The sequence below is a fragment of the Typopeltis vanoorti genome, chromosome 2 (genome assembly GCF_054136105.1).
Source record: "Typopeltis vanoorti isolate ZY-2024b chromosome 2, IOZ_Tvanoo_1.0, whole genome shotgun sequence".
Taxonomy (NCBI): Eukaryota; Metazoa; Arthropoda; class Arachnida; order Uropygi; family Thelyphonidae; genus Typopeltis; species Typopeltis vanoorti.
Window position 1 is genome coordinate 126,280,953 of NC_143550.1, and position 21,507 is coordinate 126,302,459.

At 37.2% G+C, this 21,507-nt stretch overlaps 1 protein-coding gene across 6 annotated transcripts in view; it reads right to left on the reverse strand.

The window, feature by feature from the left end:
* Positions 1-21,507, reverse strand: part of LOC150109418 (basement membrane-specific heparan sulfate proteoglycan core protein-like) — a 1,783,738-nt gene that overhangs the window by 595,910 nt on the left and 1,166,321 nt on the right. For all 6 annotated transcript variants that reach the window (XM_090413063.1, XM_090413041.1, XM_090413033.1 and 3 more), the window contains one exon: positions 15,343-15,470. In XM_090413063.1, the coding sequence (XP_090269189.1) occupies positions 15,343-15,470 (128 nt within the window). The remainder of the gene's footprint in view (positions 1-15,342; positions 15,471-21,507) is intronic.

Sequence of the window (21,507 nt, forward strand, 5' to 3'; positions counted from 1 at the left end):
AGAAACAGGAATACAAGGCACATACAGCAGTCAGTGGTTTACTAATTTAAAACTGTTGTTGCATGCTAGAAATTAATATTAATGAATAATATTATTAAAGATAATATTAAAAACTATTTTTGATAGTTGCATAAAATAAGAATCTTCCAAACTTTTGGGAGAGAGAGAGAGAGAGAGTGAGAAAGAGACAGTCATCCCGATTAAGATTTGGCCGATGTAAAAGAGCTTCATAACTTTCTTTGAAAAGGCATTCATATTTAAACCTGCTTTTATGGAGAAGACAAGCTTCATCCTACCATTAACCATTGTTGTAACCATTAAATTCCATTAAAGTTTTGATAGTGAGAAGTTCTTGTTGTAAGCTTGAGGGAGAGGAGCACTATTAACAAGTTGATAACACCAATTTTTTGAGCAGTGTGATGAACAGACTTTTGATGAATGTAACTGCCAGTAAAGGTAGGTTTCAATAAACACTGGTTGATCAATTACCAGAGGCTGTGCACATAAGAAGGATGTCCAAGAACAGTAAACTATCAGAATTTTCTTTTTCTGGAGAAATGAATGTGTGGATGAAGGCTATTGATCTGTTGTAGGAAAGTGGTAAGTTCGTTTTCAGAATAAGGTCAAACAGCAAAGACATCATCATATAATGAAACCAATGAGAGGTTTGGAGGATGAATGGATGAGAACAAGGTATCTTCTAGATGGTTTAAAAAAATAGTTTGTCAAAGGTGGAGACAGATTGATACCCATGGCAGTGCTTCAACTTGTCTATAGATCTTGTTTTTCCAGCGGAAATATCCTGATTCTATAACAAATAATCAAATACAAGATTCTGATTTGTTAGTCAGCTTTGACATTGTTTCCCTCTTTACCAACATTCTGTAATCTGACCTGTTAATTTATTATATGGTGATTATCTTACTGCTATTGCGAGGATTTTTGAATTCGCACCACCCAGGTGATCACCTCATGATTATCTCACCAAATAGAAAGAAATGCAACATCCCATTCACGATCTTATCCTTTGATATGATCACATCTAAGACTCAATTCACATGTGCAGTCTATTACATATTGCCTAAAATAGTTGTCCTTCAAGAACTCAAAAAATTTATTTTCCTTATTCCTGGCTGCTACCTCTTTATTCCAATTCCCTTGTCGTTGCATACACATTTCTTCATCACCACTCTCCATATTCACTGACCTATAGAAACATCCAACTAAAATATATCATCCTGTCAATCTCCATCTCATTCAACACTGCTTCAAAACCACTGCCACTGTTTTCCTCTTGAATCTCAATCCGATATTCTTATCAACTGCACTTCCCCCTCCCTTCTTGGGAGGGGGAAGTGCAGTTCCAATTCATTCCTTGAATGCAGATCCAATTCATTCCTTGAATGCATTCTGTATTCCCATCAGGGCATCATCCTCTTCCGACCAGACTTCACTTATTCCAACTATAATTTTTGGCAAACAAACAATGCAACAATTTCATCTCCCTTATTTCTGACACTGGTAGTATTCATAGTAGTTCAGTTCTTGGTATATAATCAGTCCTATCCATGTCATCCCTCATCTGCAAGATTTCTGTACCTCCTCTTGCCTTCTCACCTTTATAATCCCTGACCACCATATATCTCTCAAGACTAAACTACTCAGCATGCATCCCTGACCATTCATTTCTATTTTGCCCATCTCCATACATACATTAATTAATGTTTTCAGAATCCTCTCTTCGTATACTGTATTTTCCTGTTCATCTTGCATTCCTTTTCTTACATACCTCACATGACTTCTCTATTCCAATCACATCAATCTCACCTGTTTTATTCTACTGCTCTTTCACATGATCTCAAACATCCTTCAATCCCTTATACATGTCATGCATTACACTTTCTTCAAGCAACAATCTCTCTAGTTGATTCCCACCAAATCCATTTAAATACAATTAATTTCTTTTATATGATCCAATTCATTCCTTGAATGCATTCTGTATATGAACAAACAGCACCTCTTCTCTCACAGAATAGAATACCATTCATGATTTTTTTTCTCATCATCTCAACTTACTATCATACCTGAGCAAAACAACTATCCTTTTTACTGCAATGTAGAAAATTTATTTTTCACTCGGTTAGACTAAAATAAATTTAGTTTACTCCTTTATCCAAGTGTGAGCAAACAAAGTTTGCGTCTGAAAATATCTTCAAGACTGGGGTAAGGTAGTACAACACCGGGCAACTCATAGCAAAGGTGGACCAAGCTAACATCACTCCTATCTCAGTATCTCCCATAATGCAAAACACATCTCCTTGCAGATATGTATAATGTTATGCATTAAGGGAAGGGTCACTACCCAGACTAGTTTCGACCTTTATTGAGGTCTCTTCAGTGGGATCCAGATGCTGAAGTGGGGGATACCAGGCAGAAGCAATGGCAGGTCATCTTTACCTATAGGAGTTACCAAAAGGTGTGCCACCTTTTTATTAAATTACTCCTCTGGATTTAGAGAAAGATGGTGAAAGTTTATTTTTCACTTGGTTAGACTATAATAAATCTAATTTAATCCTTTATCCAAGTGTGAGCAAAGAGAGTTTGTGCCTGAAAATATCTTCAGGACTGGAGTAAGGTAGTAACAACACCGGGCAACTCTTAGCAAAGGTGGACCAAGCTAACATCACTCCTATCTAAGTATCTCTCATAATGCAAAACACATCTCCTGGACCTTTGCTATGAGTTGCCCGGTGTTGTACTACCTTACCCTAGTCCTAAAGATATTTTCAGGTGCAAACTTTGTTTGCTCACACTTGGATAAAGGATTAAACTAAATTTATTATAGTCTAACCAAGTGAAAAATAAACTTTCAACATCTTTCTCTAAATTCAGAGTAATTTAATAAAAAGGTGGCACACCTTTTGGCAACTCCTATAGGTAAAGATGACCTGCCATTGCTTTTGCCTGGTATCTCCACTTCAGGGCCTGGATCCCACTGAAGAGACATCAATAAAGGTCGAAACTAGTCTCGGTAGTGGCTCTTCTCTTAATGCATAACATCATACATATCCGCAAAGAGGTGTGTTTTGCATTATAGGAGATACTGAGATAGGAGTGATGTTAACTTGGTCCACCTTTGCTACGAGTTGCCTGGTGTTGTACTACCGTACCCCAGTCCTGAAGATATTTTCAGACGCAAGCTTTGTTTGCTCACACTTGGATAAAGGATTAAACTAAATTTATTACTGCAATGTAATTTGTCATTCTCCTAAATAATCTTCGTATATCTATCATCACAATCTTCTTCTGCCCAACCAAATTGTGTCTTCTCACAGATATCACTAGCTCTCTCTTGCTCAATTACTTCTCATATCCAAAACATCAATCACTCTATTGATCCCTCCGCATTGAAAACAAGACTTGGGCACCATCTCATCTGCTACATCTTTACTAATGGAATCTCCATATAAAGCCATTCTTACATTCCAACAATCATGCTTTCTATTCTGGTATGGATGCTTACACAGATTATCACTAATGTTGATATTTAGAGGAGAAAATACATAGAAATAAAACTTAAGTAAATTTATTTAGTTAATTAAATTACTATATCAATATTTTGCCTTGATCTCCAACATATTTTCATGGGCACAAAGAAATAAACTAAGCATATGCATGAAGACACAAACATAGTAGTTCGTGTCTTCAAGCATATGCATGAAGCATGAAGACACAAACACATGCAAAGTAGGAGGGGGAAAACACAAACAGTGCAAAAGGCAGGCTACACAGTCTTAACTGGCACCCTGTATGGGTGTTGCAATAGAATATTGAAGATCTCAGTGTGATGGCCTCAGAAATTTATTAAAGTGAGGCAGCCAAATCATTAATATTTGGGGAATGTTGTAGTGCTATGGAGGATTCTAGAAACAGCCTCTCAGATTTATATCTTCCTCTGTACAAAAAGGGAAGTCCCCCCGTATTGGAGCTGATGATCTCTATTCAGAACATGGTCTGCTACTCCAGAACAGCTGTAGTGCAGATAATGAACAGTTTCTTTCACAAGGATATTAGCTGTTATTCCAGTCTGTCTAAAATAGTTAGTTTGCAAGACCATGGGATAATGTGCAAATCTGGATGATTCAAGATCATGGTGAGGATAACTAATTATTCGTATGGCTTGAAGGAGGCCCGTATACCTTTTAAGAATACATTTTGAGGTGAAGAGGGTTATATTAATTATATTTCTTGAATAATCGTTAAAATAAAATGCACATTCCATTAATTATTTCTTTCATTTTTTTATTTTAATAAATATTTGTGTTGTAAAATATTCATAACTTAAAAGTGGCCAAGAGTGAACATATATGTAAATAATTATGTGGAACGTATGCATGTAATGTATTAGCGATTACTTTGTTGATATCAGAACTGACAAATTCTGAAACTGGTTTTCTTCAGTGCATGGAGGATTTTTAGATTCATAGCGCAAACAAATACTGAACAAAAGTGTGGAGTAATAGTATTTCAGTGAAATTTTTGGAAGACATTTACCTCTGAACAAAAGGTACACAGAAGCAATATTGCCGAGTACAGTGCAAAGAACCAGGATATATCAGAAGGTAACAGAACTCAAGCATCAAATTACAGGTCTACCTGTGTGTCAGTTGCTGTGATTAAAGCATTGGAGAGGCTGGTGAGAACCAGGATCCAGAACTGGGTTAACTATACTGGTATCATCTTTGATGGATTTGCTAAAGGGAAGTAATGTTTTAGTAATCTAGTTACTTAGAATAATGTGGTGGCTTCATTGGACAAAGGAAATAGATACACAGTAATACACTTTGGTTTTGCAAAGGCCTCTGATAGATTACTGCATGATAAGGTGATAGTCAAACTAGAGAGGATAGGGTTAGATATTAGACTAGTGCATTGAATTAGAGACTGGCTATTTCATAGGTATCAACAAGTTGTGTATGGGGGGAGCAATATCTCAGAAGAGGTAAGTTCCTAGTGGTCTGCCTGAGTGTTTTTTTTTTTTTTTTTTTATTTATTTTTTTACAGCATTTGCTGTTTAACCTATATGTCGATGATATTGAGAAAGATTTGAATGGGGAAATTTTTTTTTTGCAGATGATGCAAAGTTGGGGAAAACTATAAGGAGCAGAGCACATGTTCTGGCCTTATAAGAAGACTTTAATAGATTAAGTGAGTGGGCACAGGATGGTGATGCCAGTTCAATGTTCAAAATGCAAAGTTTTAAAATTTGGGAAACAAAGATGGGATGTAGAATTTACTCTTGGTGAGAATATATTGTAGGAGGTGAAGTAAATAAGAGTAAATTCTATTTACTCTTATTTACTCAACTTACACATCATTTCCAGAATTCACTGCCAACACAACGAATTCTGGAAATGATGCAGAGGACACTAACCGCGTATTCTGAAGGAATGTGCCAGAGAGTTGACACCTGCCTTGACATATTTTTTTAATACGAGTCTTGCACTTGGTCAAGTCCCTGAAGAGTGGAAGGAAGGCAAGATTGTGCCACTTCATAAAGGAGGTGATCGAACTCAAGCATCAAACTATAGGCCTATCTGTGTGTCAGGTGTTGTGGTTAAGTTGTTGGAGAAGCTTGTGAGAACTAGGATCCAGAGTTGGGTTGACAACAATGGTATAATCTTTGATGGACAGCATGGATTTGCTAAAGGGAGGTCGTGTTTTAGTAATCTACTTACTTATTACAATAAAGACTGCTTCCTTGGACAGAGGAGAAGGATACACAGTAATATACTTGGATTTCGCAAAAGCTTTTGATAGAGTACCTCATGGTAAGTTGACAGTCAAACTAGAGCAGATGGGGTTGGATATTAGATTAGTGCATTGGATTGGAGACTGGCTATCTGATAGGTATCAACAAGTTGTGTATGGAGGTGCAATATCCAGGAAAAGGAAAGTCACTAGTGGAGTGCCTCAGGGATCTGTTTTAGGGCCATTACTATTTAACTTGTATATTAATGATATTGGTGAAGATTTGAATGGAGATATTCAGTTGTTTGCAGATGATGCAAAGTTGGGACGAACCATAAAGAGTAGTGAAGATGTTGTGGCCTTGCAAGAAGACTTGAATAAATTGAGTGATTGGGCAAGCAAATGGGGATGTGAGTTCAATGTTGCAAAATGTAAGGTTTTAAAATTTGGAAAACAAAGATGGGATGCAGAATTTATGCTTGGTGAGAATATATTGTTGGAAGTAGAGGAAATAAGAGATCTGGGAGTGATAGTGGATAAGGATCTAAAATTTAGGGGACACATCGCCAAAATTGTGAAGACAACACAAAGACTTCTGGGAATGATGAGGAGGACACTGACGTGTAGAAGTAGGGAGATTCTTGTTCCATTGTATAAGGCTTTGATTAGGCCACACATGGACTATTGTGCCCAGATTTGGTCACCTGGTTTTCAGAAGGATGAAGAGATGTTGGAAAGGGTCCAAAGGCGACTGACTAAGGTAGTTTCTGACCTCTGGAATGTCGAGTATGAGGAAAGATTGAAAAGATGTAATTTGCAGAGTCTAGTGGAGAGAAGGAAGAGGGGAGATATGATAGAGACCTACAAGTTGGTAAGGGGTTGTTATAGGATCAATGGTGGAGAAGTTCTACAGCGAATAGTGGGAGATCAGGGGAGAACCAGAGGTCATCCCTGGAAACTGTATAAAGAGGGTGTGAGTAGGGGAGTGAGAGGCAGGTTTTTTTCGTGCAGAGTTGTGAATGATTGGAATGCCTTGCCTGAGAGTGTGGTGTCTGCAAGGAGTTTGAATGTGTTTAAGACCCGATATGATGAGATGTGTGTGAGATAAAAGGACCTCCTAGATGAGTCTTTGACTCCATGAGGTCTTGTTTAATAATAATAATAATAACAACTTGTAGAGGTAAGGAGATTCGTATTCCATATTAAAAGTCCTTGATTAGTCACATATGGTCTCATGTGCACAGATTTCATCACCTGGTTTTAAAAAGGATGAAGAGATGCTGGAAAGAGTCTAAAGGTAATTGACTAAGGTAGTTTCTGATCTCTAGTATGTTGAATATGAAGAGGAGGCAGAGAAGATGCAATTTACAGAGTCTAGTGGATAAGAGGAAGAGGAGTGATATGTACAAGTTGGTAAGGGGTTGTTATATAATTAACGTTGAAGAGGTTTTTCATAAAATGGTGGGAGAGCAGGGAAGAACAGTCAGTCATCCCTGTAAGCTGTATAAGGGTGTGAGCTAGGGAGTGAAAAAAAGGTTTTTTGCATGAAGAGTTGTGAATGATTGGAATGCCTTGCCTGACAGTGTGGTGTTTAAGGCAAGGTATGATGAGCTGTGTGTATGTATGACAAAAGGAACCTAAGGAACCTCCTAAATGAGTGACTATGGATCTTATGATGATCATCATAATTTTTTCAAGTAGAAGAGAGAAAGTAGAGCAGGGCTGAGGTATTGTTGATGATAGAAGGGGAATTGCAGATGAAATGAGAAGATCAGAATACAGGGTCTAAAAGGCAGTCCATATAAGGCAAATTGGTGGGATATAAGTCAATAATATAAAATATACAAATTAGTACAGATGGTGGAAGTGAAGTATTATAGGGACATTATATGGACATATTATGGAGACAGATTGGAAGGAAGAAGGATCACATGATTGGAAGGAATGTAATTTGTTTCACCCACCAGGAAGTAATTATTTGAAACATTCACATAGTCTTAAATTGAGAGGTTGCTAAGTATGTGAAATTTTCAGTTAAGTAGGCAAATATGTGGAACTACAGAGCAGGTGATTATAACAAGACTAGGAGGCATCTCAATGCAATGCTACTGTATAAGTATCTGCAAGGAAACAGTGTCAGCAGTGCATGGGAAATGACAAAGGGATGTCTGAAGTAATATCAACCTGAATACTGAATAAGTGAAAAGGATAAATTAGACTAGCATTAACTGGAAACAGAATCATTTATCAGGAGATGCATGAAAAGAAAATACTCTGAAGGATATATAATAGAAAGGCAAATAGTATACTTACTCATGAGCAAATATGACATAGGCATGAAGGGTGACTATCATGAAAAGGAAGGCAAAATCAAACTGAGAGGAAATTAACTCTGTTTGACTTAGTTGAAGAGTAAACTTAATGAATGCTAATAATATGGAGGTAATGGAAGCAGATGCAATACGAGAGTTACTAAGTGACCACTTTGCAAGTATCTGTCATCCAGGAGAAAATATTTCAGAGACAATCAATGATTCATCTAGGAGGGCCCTTTGTCATACACATAGCTAATCTTGCCTTAAACATATTCAAATTCTCTGCAGACAGCACACTCTCAGGCAATGCATTCCAATCATTCACAACTCTCCATGCAAAAAATCTGCTTCTCACTCCCTTGCTCACACCATCCTTATACAGCTTTCAAAGACAACCTCTTTTTCTCCCCCGATCTCCAACCATTTTATGAAAAAACTTCAACATTCATCCTACCAACCCCTTACTAAATACTAAAAACACTTGACTCTGAAAACTGCATCATCTCAATTTTTCTTAATATTCAACATTCCAGAAATCAAACTAATTTGGTCAATTGCCTCTGAATCCTCTCCAACATCTCATCCTTCTGAAAACCAGGTTACCAAATCTGTGCACAGTAGTCCATATATTGACTAATCAGAGCCTTATACAATAGAATCAGAATCTTCTTACTTCTACAAGTCTGTGTCCTCTGCAATATTCCTTTAATTCGTTGTGTTGTCTTCAATTTTGGGAATGTGTCCTCTAAATTTCAGATCTTCATCCACCATCACCTTGAGACCTCTTATATCCTCCACCTCCAACAATATCATCACCAAGAGTAAATTCTATATTTCAAAACCTTACATTTCAAAGAGTTGAACTGGCATCCCCACTCCAGTGCCCATCCATTCATCACTTGAATGGGGGATGCCAGTTTAGCCCTCAAACTTTACATCATTTACAAACAACTGAATATTCCTAGTCAAATCTCTCCCGGTATCATTAACATAGAGGTTAAACAACAATGGCCCTAAAACAAACTGTGCTATTACTCCTCCATATACAACTTGTTGACACCAATCAGACAGTCAATCTCCAATGCAATGTACTATCTAATATCCAACCCCATCCACTCTAGTTTGATTATCAACTTATGCAGCAATTATCAAAAGCCTTGGCAAAGTTTAAGTATACTACTGTGTATTACTCTCCTACATGCAATGCTGCTGCCATCTTATTGTAATAAGTAGATTACTAAATTGACCTCCTTTAGCAAATCCATACTGTCCATCAAAGATAACACCGTTGTCAGTCCAATTCTGTATGTGGACCCTCACAAGCCTTTCCAAAACGTTAACACCTGACACACAGATTTGCCTATCATTTGATGCTTGAATTCTGTCACCTCCTTTATGAAGTGGTACAATCATTCCTTCCTTCCTTCCCCTCCTTTGGAACTTGACCCAATGTAAGACTCATATTAGACAAATTTGATAAAGCAGATGTCAACTCCCTGGCATATTCCTTCAAAATACACAGTGATATATCATCCATTCCCAGAGGCTTATCAATATCAAGTTTGCTTATCAAATATCAAATTCCTCATATACCGCTTCAACTCACAGTCAGTTTCTCCTTAACCACTGCCCTTCTCTGCATGATGTCACATTCACAAGGATGAAAGGCTTTTATGAACTGCTCATTAAATATCTCAACTATATCCTCTGCAACAATTGTCCTTATACATTTTCTCTAATCAATGCTCTGCCATAATCATTCTTTTTTTTTTTTTTTTTTTTTTGCTTCATTAACTGCTTATACTGAACTTTTGCTAATCTTACTAACAGAGTCATTCTCCTTGCCTGTTTTCTGTATTCTTCATGGAATTGATTGTTACCATTTTTCATATGTTTGTCTCCATAATGCCTTCCCCTCCCTCTTATTACATATTTTATCTCTTCGTTCATCCATTTCAGACCTACTTTATTTAAACTTCTGACCTTTTGGATAATATTTAGACATTGCTTCTACTAAATAGTTCTTGAATATCAGCAAAGCAACATTCATCTCCTTTCCACCGAACTTCTAATTCCATGTTACAGCTCCAAACTATCTTCTGAGATTCTCATAATTGACACTTTCATAGTTCTACATATAGAAATTTATGTAGAACTATGTTCTACATAAATTTCTATATGTATTCCAGCCATGTGATGACTTCTCACCGAAGTCATCACATGGCTGGCAACCAACCAGGTAACTACTTCATGATCACTCTCACCAACTGGAGGGAGATATGATACCTCATTTATAATAACAACCTCTGATGAGATGATCAAATCCAAGACCCTCAAATCCCTGTGTGCCCCGTGTTACAAACTGCCTCAGGTAGTTGTCCCTGAAAAACTCAAGAAACTTAACTTTTTTACTTCCAGTTGCTATTTCATCATCTTGATCTCTATTGTCATAATTAAAATTTTAATTATGACCCATAATTAAAATCGCCCATAATGATCACCCTTTCCCCATGTGCTTGGCTAATTTGCTTATGCATTTCCTGGTCAATACTCTCTACATTACCAGGTCTATAGCAATATCCAACAAAGTATTTCATTCTATTCACCTCTATCTCACACCATACCACTTCAAAACCATTACACGCTATTCCCCCCCTTGTATGTACATAACTCTTTTACTATCATCAATAGCACTTCACCATCCTTTTTACCCTTTCTACCTTTGTGAAATACATCATAGCCTTCCCAACTATTTGTCAGGATGCCATCCCCCATCCAACCATGTCTCACTTAAATTTTTGGGTGAGCAAACTTAATCAATGCAGCCATTTCATTTCCCTTGTTTTGATACTTCTAGCATTCATATACAAACATAACAGCTCATTCCTAGATCTACAAGTTTCCCTGTTACCACTTATTAGATGCAAGTTCTCCATACTTTCCTCGAGCCATTTCTTTTTCTCCTTATTAATCCTAGAATCCTCTTCAAATCCAACTGTTTTTCCCTACATCCCAGGTTATCCACTTCCCTTTTTTGTCTACCCACATATTCTCATCCTGTTGGAGCATCAACCTTTCTCTCAGTATTCCCCTGTCCACCGTGAGTCTGTTTCCCCTATTTGTCGTGCACACTTATTCTCTCATTCTCTACACTCATACTACCCATTTCTTCATTCATAAGCACAACTTCTCTCTCTCTTTTCTTACTCTCCCACTCTTTCTCATTGAATTGTACTTGCTCAGATTCATTCTCTGTACTCATTACTCCCCCTTCCAGCAGCAGTTTCTCCAAATGACTCCCATCAGAACCATTCAAATGCAGTCCATCATACATATTCAGTTCAATTCTTCCTTCAAACTCATTCCACTTATTAACAAACAACACTCATTTCTCTTCACACATTTCTGCTAACATATCATTCATAACATATCACAATCATTATGCCATGACTGTGAATGAGTTCAAGGCAAAGTATGATAGATACTGTGTGGATGTTGAATAGTTGTTCTAGACATGATGTTTAGAGCGGCCCTCGATGAGTCTAAGGACTCCTTGGAGTTGCCCGTAATAATAATAATTCTTGCTCTCCACTTCCTCTCACCACTGTCATACCTACACAACACACTGACTGCCTTTCCTATCACACTATTATCTTTTATTCTTCTCAACAATTTCCTGATATCCAATCTTGCATTCTCCTTGTTCCCAGTGAAGTTATTTGTCCCTACTACCACCTCCTTTGCTCACTTAGTCCTCATATCCCACACCTCAATCGCTATTCATTTTACCTCCAGGAAAATGAACTTTGTGCATCTCATTTAGCACCTCTAATAATCAAATTGCCACACAATGTCATTTGCGGGTCTTTCGTTACCATTTTCATACCAACATTATTTAATTTTGTATTCTTCACTCTTCTATACATATACCTTATATCTTGTCTCATCTTCACCAACTCTTCTTTCAAATCTTACATCCTTTTTTCGCTATCATTCACTCTTGCTATTTTATTGCCAGTCACACTTCATCATCAATTTCTCTTGTCACCTTACCATTAACTGCTCTCTATTTTTCAATATCACTATTTCACTCTTTACAATTAATTTCGCTCCATTTTTAATATAGTGTAAATCATCATGTGCTTTATCGGCAATCAAACTTTTTTCTGAGCTATCATTTCCACATACTCTCTGATCATTTGCATAATCTTCAATTGCATGTTAGTTATGATGCCATGTTCCCTATTTGTATTTAAACGCACACACATACAACTCATGTAATAGAGGTATATGAATTGGAATGACTTAGAACAGTTAGCATATTATGAGAGTATGCAAAGGAATAGGCATTGCCTCAGATTAGGCTATGTCTGAAGGGATTGGAATAATGGCAGAATAGTTCTGTTGCACAAAGGAGGTTCCATGGCAGAGATAATGGATTATAGATCAATCAATATCTCAGGAGTAGTAGTAATGGAATTTGAGAAAGTGGTCAAGGATAAAATTCTGGAATGAGTGCATAGGAATATGATCCTCTATGGGATATGGCATGGCTTTATGAATGGTGGGTAGATCATACCTTAGTAATTTACTTAATTTTATAATGAATTACTATGATGACACTGCTGGATTATGGATTTTGCAAAGGCATTTGACAGGATTCCACATGAAACTCTGTTCCAGGAGCATTAATGATTCAGGAAATTATTATTAATATGTGACACCTCCAGGGAGTCCAAAGACTCATCGAGGGAGGGCGCCTACTCTACAGCTGTCTCCACTACTTAATCCACCAACTACAATGCCATCTACTAACCACCATGCCCACGGCAGGATACGAACCCACAGCCTTTTGGCTTGAGACGGGATACACTAACCACTTGGCCAACCAGGCTGGCAATGCTCAGTTGTTTGCTGATGATGCAAAATTTGGTGGAGTAATAGTTAATCAAGGCTATGTAGAAAGAGAGAGAGAGATCTTGCAACTCAATTTGACAAATGATAATGGATGGCAATTTAATGAATTAATGGATGGTATATAGGTGTGAGGTTATGCACTTTGGGATAGAAAAAAAGATTTCATGCTGTGTACTACACTGACAGAACTGAACATGAGAAAATTCATGAGGATAGAACTTGGGAAGGGGTGATGGCATATGGGAGGGAGGGGGATTTGTAATTCAGAGAGAAAGAGAGAATAATAATGAAAAAGTGGCCAACATAGGATTACTTGGTTGTTGAAAAACATGCTGATAAGCACAGATAACATAGTTAGTTTATGTTCACTACAATGTAGACTAAAATATTAATTATAAATGACTAATTAATACTTTCCTATATTTCAGCAATGCTACATTGCCATCTTCAGGGATCACAAAAAAACCAATGTGCATGCAGGCACTAACACAGGGCAAATGAGGCTGAAAAAAGGCAACAGAAGTTGGGCCTAGAATCCTCAATGGCCGCTAGTGGGCTAAATTGGATGATTTTGGCCATTGGACTGACATTCTTAGAATGTATATTTCCCAAATTTGGGCAGTTTCATGCACACAAATTTGTTGAAGTTTGGAAAGCTTTTCAGGGCTGAGGCAGATTCGTTGTAGCAAATATAATATGAAAAACTATTTGAGGAATAGTTTTTCATATTATATTTGCTACAACGCAATAGAGCGGCATATCTTGTGGCATACTGTCCTAGCAAAAAAATGGTTTTCAACTAAAATCATATATGTAGAGTATTTTTAAACAGCAAAGCACACTAAGTAAATCAAAAAAGTGTAATTACTTGAGATGAGTAGAAATTTCAACCTGTAAAAGGATCACTGAAATTCAGAATGTCATATGTAAACCTGGACAGGCATTACAGACAATTTTCAAAGCTATGTGATCAAATTTTGCTTTCTCAGATGGGCTTGATTTTGATGTCAAAGTAAAGAAGTTTGCCAGTTAAATTTCATGCATCCCAGATGGGTTGAGTGCAATTTTATTATTATTAACACCAAACCTCCATGGAGTCAAAAAAGTCATCATGGGAGGTACACACTTAACACACACACACACACACACACACAAAGCCCATCAAACTGTGCTTTAAACTCTGTGTATCCACATTCACAACAATGTCAGGTAATGCATTTCACCCATCACCACTCTCCATGCAAAGAACCTGTTCCTTATATGCCCCTGTTCACACCCTTTTATACAGCTTCCAGATATGTACCCATGCTCTACCCCATTCTCTCATTCTATGAAAAATTTCTCCACATTATCCCTGCAACAACCTTTTTACCAACTTAAAGGTCTCAATAATATTCCCTCTCTTCCTCCTGTTCAAAAGGCTTTACAAACTGCATTCCCTCAATCTATCTTCATACCCCAAATCCCAAGGATCAGTTACCACCTAAATCAGTCTTCTCTGGATCCTTTCCAGTATCCTCATCATGAAAACCAGGGAACAAAATCTGTGCATAATAATCTATTTGAAGCCTGATCAAGGTCTTATACAACCAAAACAGGACCCACTTATTTCTTTGCTATAATCTAATGTGATGACTTCACAATTTGTGCAATGCGCTTCTGAACTTCAGATCCTTGTCCAGCACCACTCCAAGATCTAGTCTCCTTAACTACTTCCAAAATTTCCCACCAAGTGTCTACTTTGTATCTCATTATTGTCTACCAGATTTCAGAACCTTATGTTATACAACTGAATTGATAGTTCAATTGCCCACTCATGCAATCTATTCAAATCTCATACAATATATTTCAAGTAATATTTCATTTCCTGCCTCAATGTCCTGCAAAGACAACATCAAATTCTACTATAACCTAAGGATCTGAATCTTAGTCCTATTGAGAACTGCTGAAATTCTGATAATTAAAAGAAAACTAAAAGGGCACCAATAACTAAAATGAGATGTCAAAAAATTATAATATTATTATTATTTGTGACACCTCAAGGAGTTCGAAGACTCATCGCAGGAGGATACCTATTGTACAACTCTCCGTCTCCACCAATCAGCAACATCAGCGCCATCTACTGCCCACCACCACACCTAGTATTTTTTTATCTGTAAATTGCGTGTGTTCTGAAGGGCCAATTTGTCTGTATGTGGGATGAAAAACCCGAGTTTCCAGGAGAAAAAATCCTGCTATAAATGTGACGTGAAACCAGCATGGAATATCTGTATATAATCCAGAATTAAATAAATACAAGTCCAAATATTAGATTTTTTTAAAAAATAAATATGAACTTTAATTTTGTATTAATACTAACTGATTAGGAGGAGTAGTTAAAGGACATGGACAGGATTTGCAGTCTTCAGGAGTACCTCTTGTTGCATCTCCATAGAAACCATCAGCACACCGCTCACAACTATCACCAATGGTATTGTGACGGCACCTCTAAGGTGAATAAAGTAAATACTACATTATATTATTGTAATATCACTAAATACTAACATGCACTTAAATTTTAAAGGCATTAAATAAGAGCATTAACTTAAAGCAGCAGCACTCAATTCACCTTTGGGTGAGAAAAGTAAATTTCTTGAATCTACTGTGCAGATTTTAAAAAAGCTGTACTCAAATTTAGTCACCCTCCCATTTTGTGTGTGTGTGTGTGTGAGAGAGAGAGAGAGGGAGGGAGGGACTTAGGCAATATGAGAAATCTCATATTGCCTAAGTTATCTCCCAGTCAATTAGTTATTGGGAGAGAGTGATGATAGAGCAGGGGAGTGAGGAGTAGATTTTTTTGCATGGAGTGGTGGGCAACTGGAATGTGTCCGTTGATGTTTAGTTCCTTACAGAAATTCTGATGTGGCATGATTAGTAATTGGGCCACATCTGAACCGGAACATATATTCCACTAATAACTTTATAATAGCAATTTTCTGAGTAACCTATATAACTTTTGCAATGTACACAAGCTAGAAGTAGTGGATGAAAATCCTTGTGATCAGAACAGGTGATTTTAAAGGGGAAAAGTACAGTACAAGATAATATGCAATAGTTGTTAAGAAAGTGAAAGAAAAGAGCAAAAAAGAAGACTATAAATCTGTTTCTACATCATGACAGGCTATGCTTGCTAAAGCATAGCCTGTCATGATGAAAGCAAATGAGTAAGAAAGTAGACTGTGTGGGAGAAATGGAGTGAATTTTTTTGATAATAAATGATCTGGGTCTATACTTACAAGATGGATTACTCTAGAATGGTTTTGGTGTCAGGTGCTTGGATAAATTGTTTCGTGAAAGAGTTAATGGGAACAGTCAGAGAAACTACACTACATTTATTATTATACTCAGAGAGAGAGAGAATGACAGCTTGCTATAGAAGAAGCCAAGAAATGTTGGGCTAATTTTATCAAAGAAAAAAGTGTATCCTTTGGAATAAAGAAGGAAAATTGGTTGAAGAATCGACTCCAGACACCTAGTTTAAATTGGACATCTTTCAAGGGCTACCAGAAAACAGATCAACTTGCAGAAGAGTCAGGAATAAAGTTCAGCAGTTAGTTCTCAGCACTGGTTCATGTAGTGCAGGGGTGGGGAACCTTTTTAGTATCAAGGGCAAAAATTGCTAATTTAAAAACTTCACGGGCGACTGGTAAATTTTAACTCTTATATATAGTGTATGTAGTGTGCAATATATATATCTTACCAGACATATGATGATCATATTATATGAAATATAATTATATGTATATTTAATTATTAAATTTAAATAAATTTAATTATAATAAATTTAAATTATAAAATTTTATTTGCATGTACATACAAGTACATCAGCAAAGGGGTGAATTGAAATAGACTCGCGGGTGAAATTTTGCCTGCGGGCAAGGGGTTCCCCACCCTTGATGTAGTGGAACCAAAAAGTCAATATGACATTAGTGAGACCTGACTGTCTGAGGAGGATACCGTGACAGGAAGAGAATGTGATGACTTCAGTGTATTTAGAGAGAACAGACAACACAGGAAGGGAAGAAGTTTTTCCAATGATTCAGAAAACACATCCAGGTAGTGATGGTATGAGTAATAAAGGCAGTGACCATAAGACTGTTAGCATGCATCAAAATAGATTAATAAGACAAAATGCACAACTGGGTGCTGCTGCAGGCCAGGATCATCTGAAGAGAATGTGTGCATGGATAGATAAATCATATGGATCCAGATAACTATCAGATGACTGTGAGAGAGAGAGAGCACATACAAGATGAGGAGAAAATTTATAGAATTACTGATATATAACTACCTTCAGAGCATGTCAAAGAAGGGACTTACAGTACAAGAAAACTCTGGATCTATTGATCTGGTAACTGACACTGTCTATAAATGACTATCATTATGCTCCCTTTGATGTCAAGTTGGAGACTTAAAGGATTGTATACAGCACTCAGAAAGGATTAAAACAGAATTTAATTCTTCCTATATTTTATCTCAGCCACTAAGACATCTTCAGGGATTACAAAAAAACTAATGTAACATCTACACAAATACACAATCCTAAGCCAACCAAGTGGGTGAGTCTAAAGTCCTATCAAGGTGGAGCGCTCTCTATGGGTGGCTGTAGATTGTCTGGAACGTAAAGTGGGATCTCTGATGACAAGTGTTTCCCAAATCTTAGGAAGCTTAATGCAACCGTATTTATTTAGATTTGGTTGATTTTTGAGAGCTGCTGCAGATTCTAAAAATAGTCTCTCTTTTTTGAGTTTGCTGTGGTGGAGCATGGTGGTTTTTTCCCATGAGATTCTGTGGGTTGTATCCAAGACATGGTCAGCCAGGCTGGACTGACCATAGTCATGGTTGCAGATGTATGACTTGTGATCCTAGATCTTATTGGTGGATGGTTGCTGATCTGCTTGTCTGTCCAAAGTATGCCAGCTTACAGGAACAGGGTATTTTTTTAAACTCCAGGCACTGAGATAGGAGGGAGCTCTTTTGTAGAATGGATAAGGGTAGTAAGTTTGCGGTGGGGCTTAAATGCCGTGTGTAGGTTGTGCTTTTTAAAATCTTGGCTATTTTTTTTCCAATGTGCCATGGATGTAGGGTATGGTAAAGGCATTTCTAAACTCTTTCTGAACAGAAGGCCGGGGAGTGTGTGTGTGTGTGGGGGGGAACTGATCATTTTTTAATACTGTGATCGCCGTAGCAATTGGAAAGGAAGGTGTGTATGTGGTCGAGTTCATTTGCAAGGGTGGTTCCACTGGAATCAAGATTGTGGGGTCTCCTGGTTAGAGTTTTAATAATGCCGTATTGTTGAGAGGGGTGGTGGTGGGAGAGTTTCTGAATGTATCTGCCTGAGTGCGTAGGTTTTTTTTATATACAGTGAAGGAAAGGGTACCATTAGGAAGGCATGTAACTAATGTGTCTAGGAAGGGTAAACTATTGTTCTTTTCCTTTTCTATAGTAAACTGGATTCTTGGATGTAGGCTGTTGAGATAACTGAGGAAGGAGTAATGTGTCTGGGCCATGAGGTCAAATTAGAGAACACATCATCTACATATCTCAGCCAGATAGAAGTTTGAGAGGGGCTGAGTCTATAGCTCGCTTTTCAAAATTTTCCATATAAAAATTGGCAAGAGGGGGGAACCCATGGCATTTTGCTCTATCTGCTCGTAGATTTTGTTTCTTCCAAGAAAATTAACCAGAATTGATGGCAAAGGAAAAGAAATCTAAGATGTCAGAAGGAAAAACGTTTTCTAATAGTGTTAAGGTATCAATTAAGGGAATATTGGTAAACGGTGAGGAGATGTCAAAGCTTACCAATATATCTGTGTTATTTAAAGTTAGATTTTCTATTAGGGTTTTAAAATGGATAGAGTTTTTTTATACAGGATGTGGAAAGTCCAGTGAGGGGAGGGGGGTCAGAGAGTTAACCAGCTGTTTTGACAGTTTGTAGTAAGGTGCATTAGTGGCATCTACTATAGGTTTTAGTGGGGAATTGGATTTGTGGATTTTCGGTAAACTGTATATTGGTGGGGGGGGGGGAGAAAGGTTTGAGTTTTTTCATAATGTCAGGAGGCCAGGAAGATACTTTTTTAAGTAAGTTTTTTTCATTTTTTAACTTGTGTTTTTGTGGGATCATGTTCTAGTGGAATGTAGGTAGAGCGATCTCAGAGGATAAGCTCCATTTATTTTTTGAGTATATTCCGTGGCATTACCCTTATCGGCTCTCTGGTGATAACCATACTTTTGTCTTTCCGTAATTTCCTGAGAGCAGTGCATTGGCCGGACGATAAATTATTTTTTGGAGGCGAAGACTGGGCGAGGATGTTGGCGACATCAAGTCTGATGTTATTTGCTATCTCCGGCACTAAGCAACAGATCCTGCATTCGATATTATACATTACATCTAGCACCGGCACTTCTTTAGGTGCAACTGCGAAATTGTGGCCGTGGCTTAGGGCACTGACGGCATCGTCGTTGAGCCTTTTGGAAGATAGATTAACTACTGTCTGGAGCAGTTGAATTTGCGGTTGTGGTTTACACAGGTTGTTATACTTTTTGATATGTTTATTTTTTGGACAGCTGTGGCATTACCCTTATCCCTTATGTGGCATTATAATCAGAAAGGAATTCTTGCCTAACTAAGAAGGACCATATATGAATTATAAGAAAGGTGACTAAGATAAATTAAACAGGTAGTTTAAGCAGTTCCTTGGCATGAGAAACTTGGTAGAGGAATCAGCAGAGCATGGGAAGTGGTCAAAGGATGTTTGAAGAAAGAAATAACTGATTGTATCAACAAAGTTATGAGAGAAAAAAAAAATCACACGCAAGTTTGATGAATAAATAACATTTTTTTCCAGCTCTTCCTTTAAAACGTTCCAGATTCAGTATTGCAAGAAAAAGCGAACTCAGGAGCAGTACAAGAAGTAGGTCAGGAGAGATGACCATGATGTGGAAGCCCATATTGGATATCGATAAAAGTTAACTATATAAACCAAAGGAAATCCAAAAGAATTTCACTTCTACGTAGAAAGTACAAAGAAAAATGATCCTGGAAGAATAAATTAGTGAATGGCGGATGAGAGGAAAGTGACACTAGAAACTAGAAATAACAGGTAAGTATTCACTTTGATAAGGTACCAATTCCAGACAGATCCATTAGCTCTCCAGATGTCAAAGACGAAATGGAGAAAAATAATAATAAAAAAAAAATACATAGGCGGAAGAGTTACAGATATAAAAAAATTAGTCTCTATATATGAGTTGCCAAGTCATTAAATTACTTCATGCACAAACTTTGTTTGCTTACACCTGGATAAAGGATAAAATCAAGAATATAATTTCGTGACATCTAACTTATAATATAACATGTGGAAAAAATTTTCAACATAGATTAACTCTCATCTATATTCATGTCTCATCTCAGAGACAGCACTACTGAAGCACGAAATGCATAGTTCTAACAGTATGCAGTACGGTCACCAAAATTTTAAACAGAGATATTACATAGACAATTCATCTTGTCAACAAGCTTAGGTGTTGGACATTAATTATAACTTATTTTAATGGCATTATTATTATTATTCCTGATGCACCAAAACAAAATAATAAATTATAAAAGGATGTCTATTGTTTTATATTTCACTGGATTTCTAACCAGCATCCTTAGAGCACAATGTTAAAAGTTAATACAACATCCCTAAATGTTGTATATGAGATTATTATTATTATTCCTGATACCTCCAAGGAGCCCAAAGACTCATCGCAGGAGGACAACTACAACTGTCTCAACCACTACACCTTATCACATACGTTATCACAAAGTAATGTTTTTTTATACTGTTCAAAGTACTGAACGTGTCTCAGCTTGTCTAAACATGAATTTTAGACCTTTATAAGTAACACTAAGCTGAGGCAGCTTCATTCGAAAGAATTCCACCATGTAAGAAGTTCATAAGTTATTGTTTAAATAACCCTTTATTACTATGGAGGTCACTGAAGAGCACACTAGACACATCATGCATAATGAGTTCAAAAAATGCAACAATACTACTAACACTAAAAAATGTGCAAGCCCTGTATGGCAATAATGTTTTAAAGATGCAAAAGTGCTAGTAATGGTTCCAAAAATTTCGACAAGGGGACTTCAGCTTGAAAGACTCCCCCTCACTCTGGGTGCCCTCTCTCTCGATAATGATACTCTGGAAGCTACTATTGAAATATATAATAAATTTAGTTTAATCCTTTATCCAAGTGTGAGCAAACAAAGCTTGTGCCTGAAAGTACCTTCAGGACTGGGGTAAGGTGGTACAACACCAGGCAATTCGTTGCAAAGGTGGAGCAAGCTAACATCACTCCTATCTCAGTATCTCCCATAATGCAAAACACATCTCCTTGTGGATATGTATAATGTTATGCATTAAGGGAAGGGCCACTATCCAGACTAGTTTCGACCTTTATTAAGGTTTCTTCAGTGGGAGCCAGGCCCAAGTGGAGA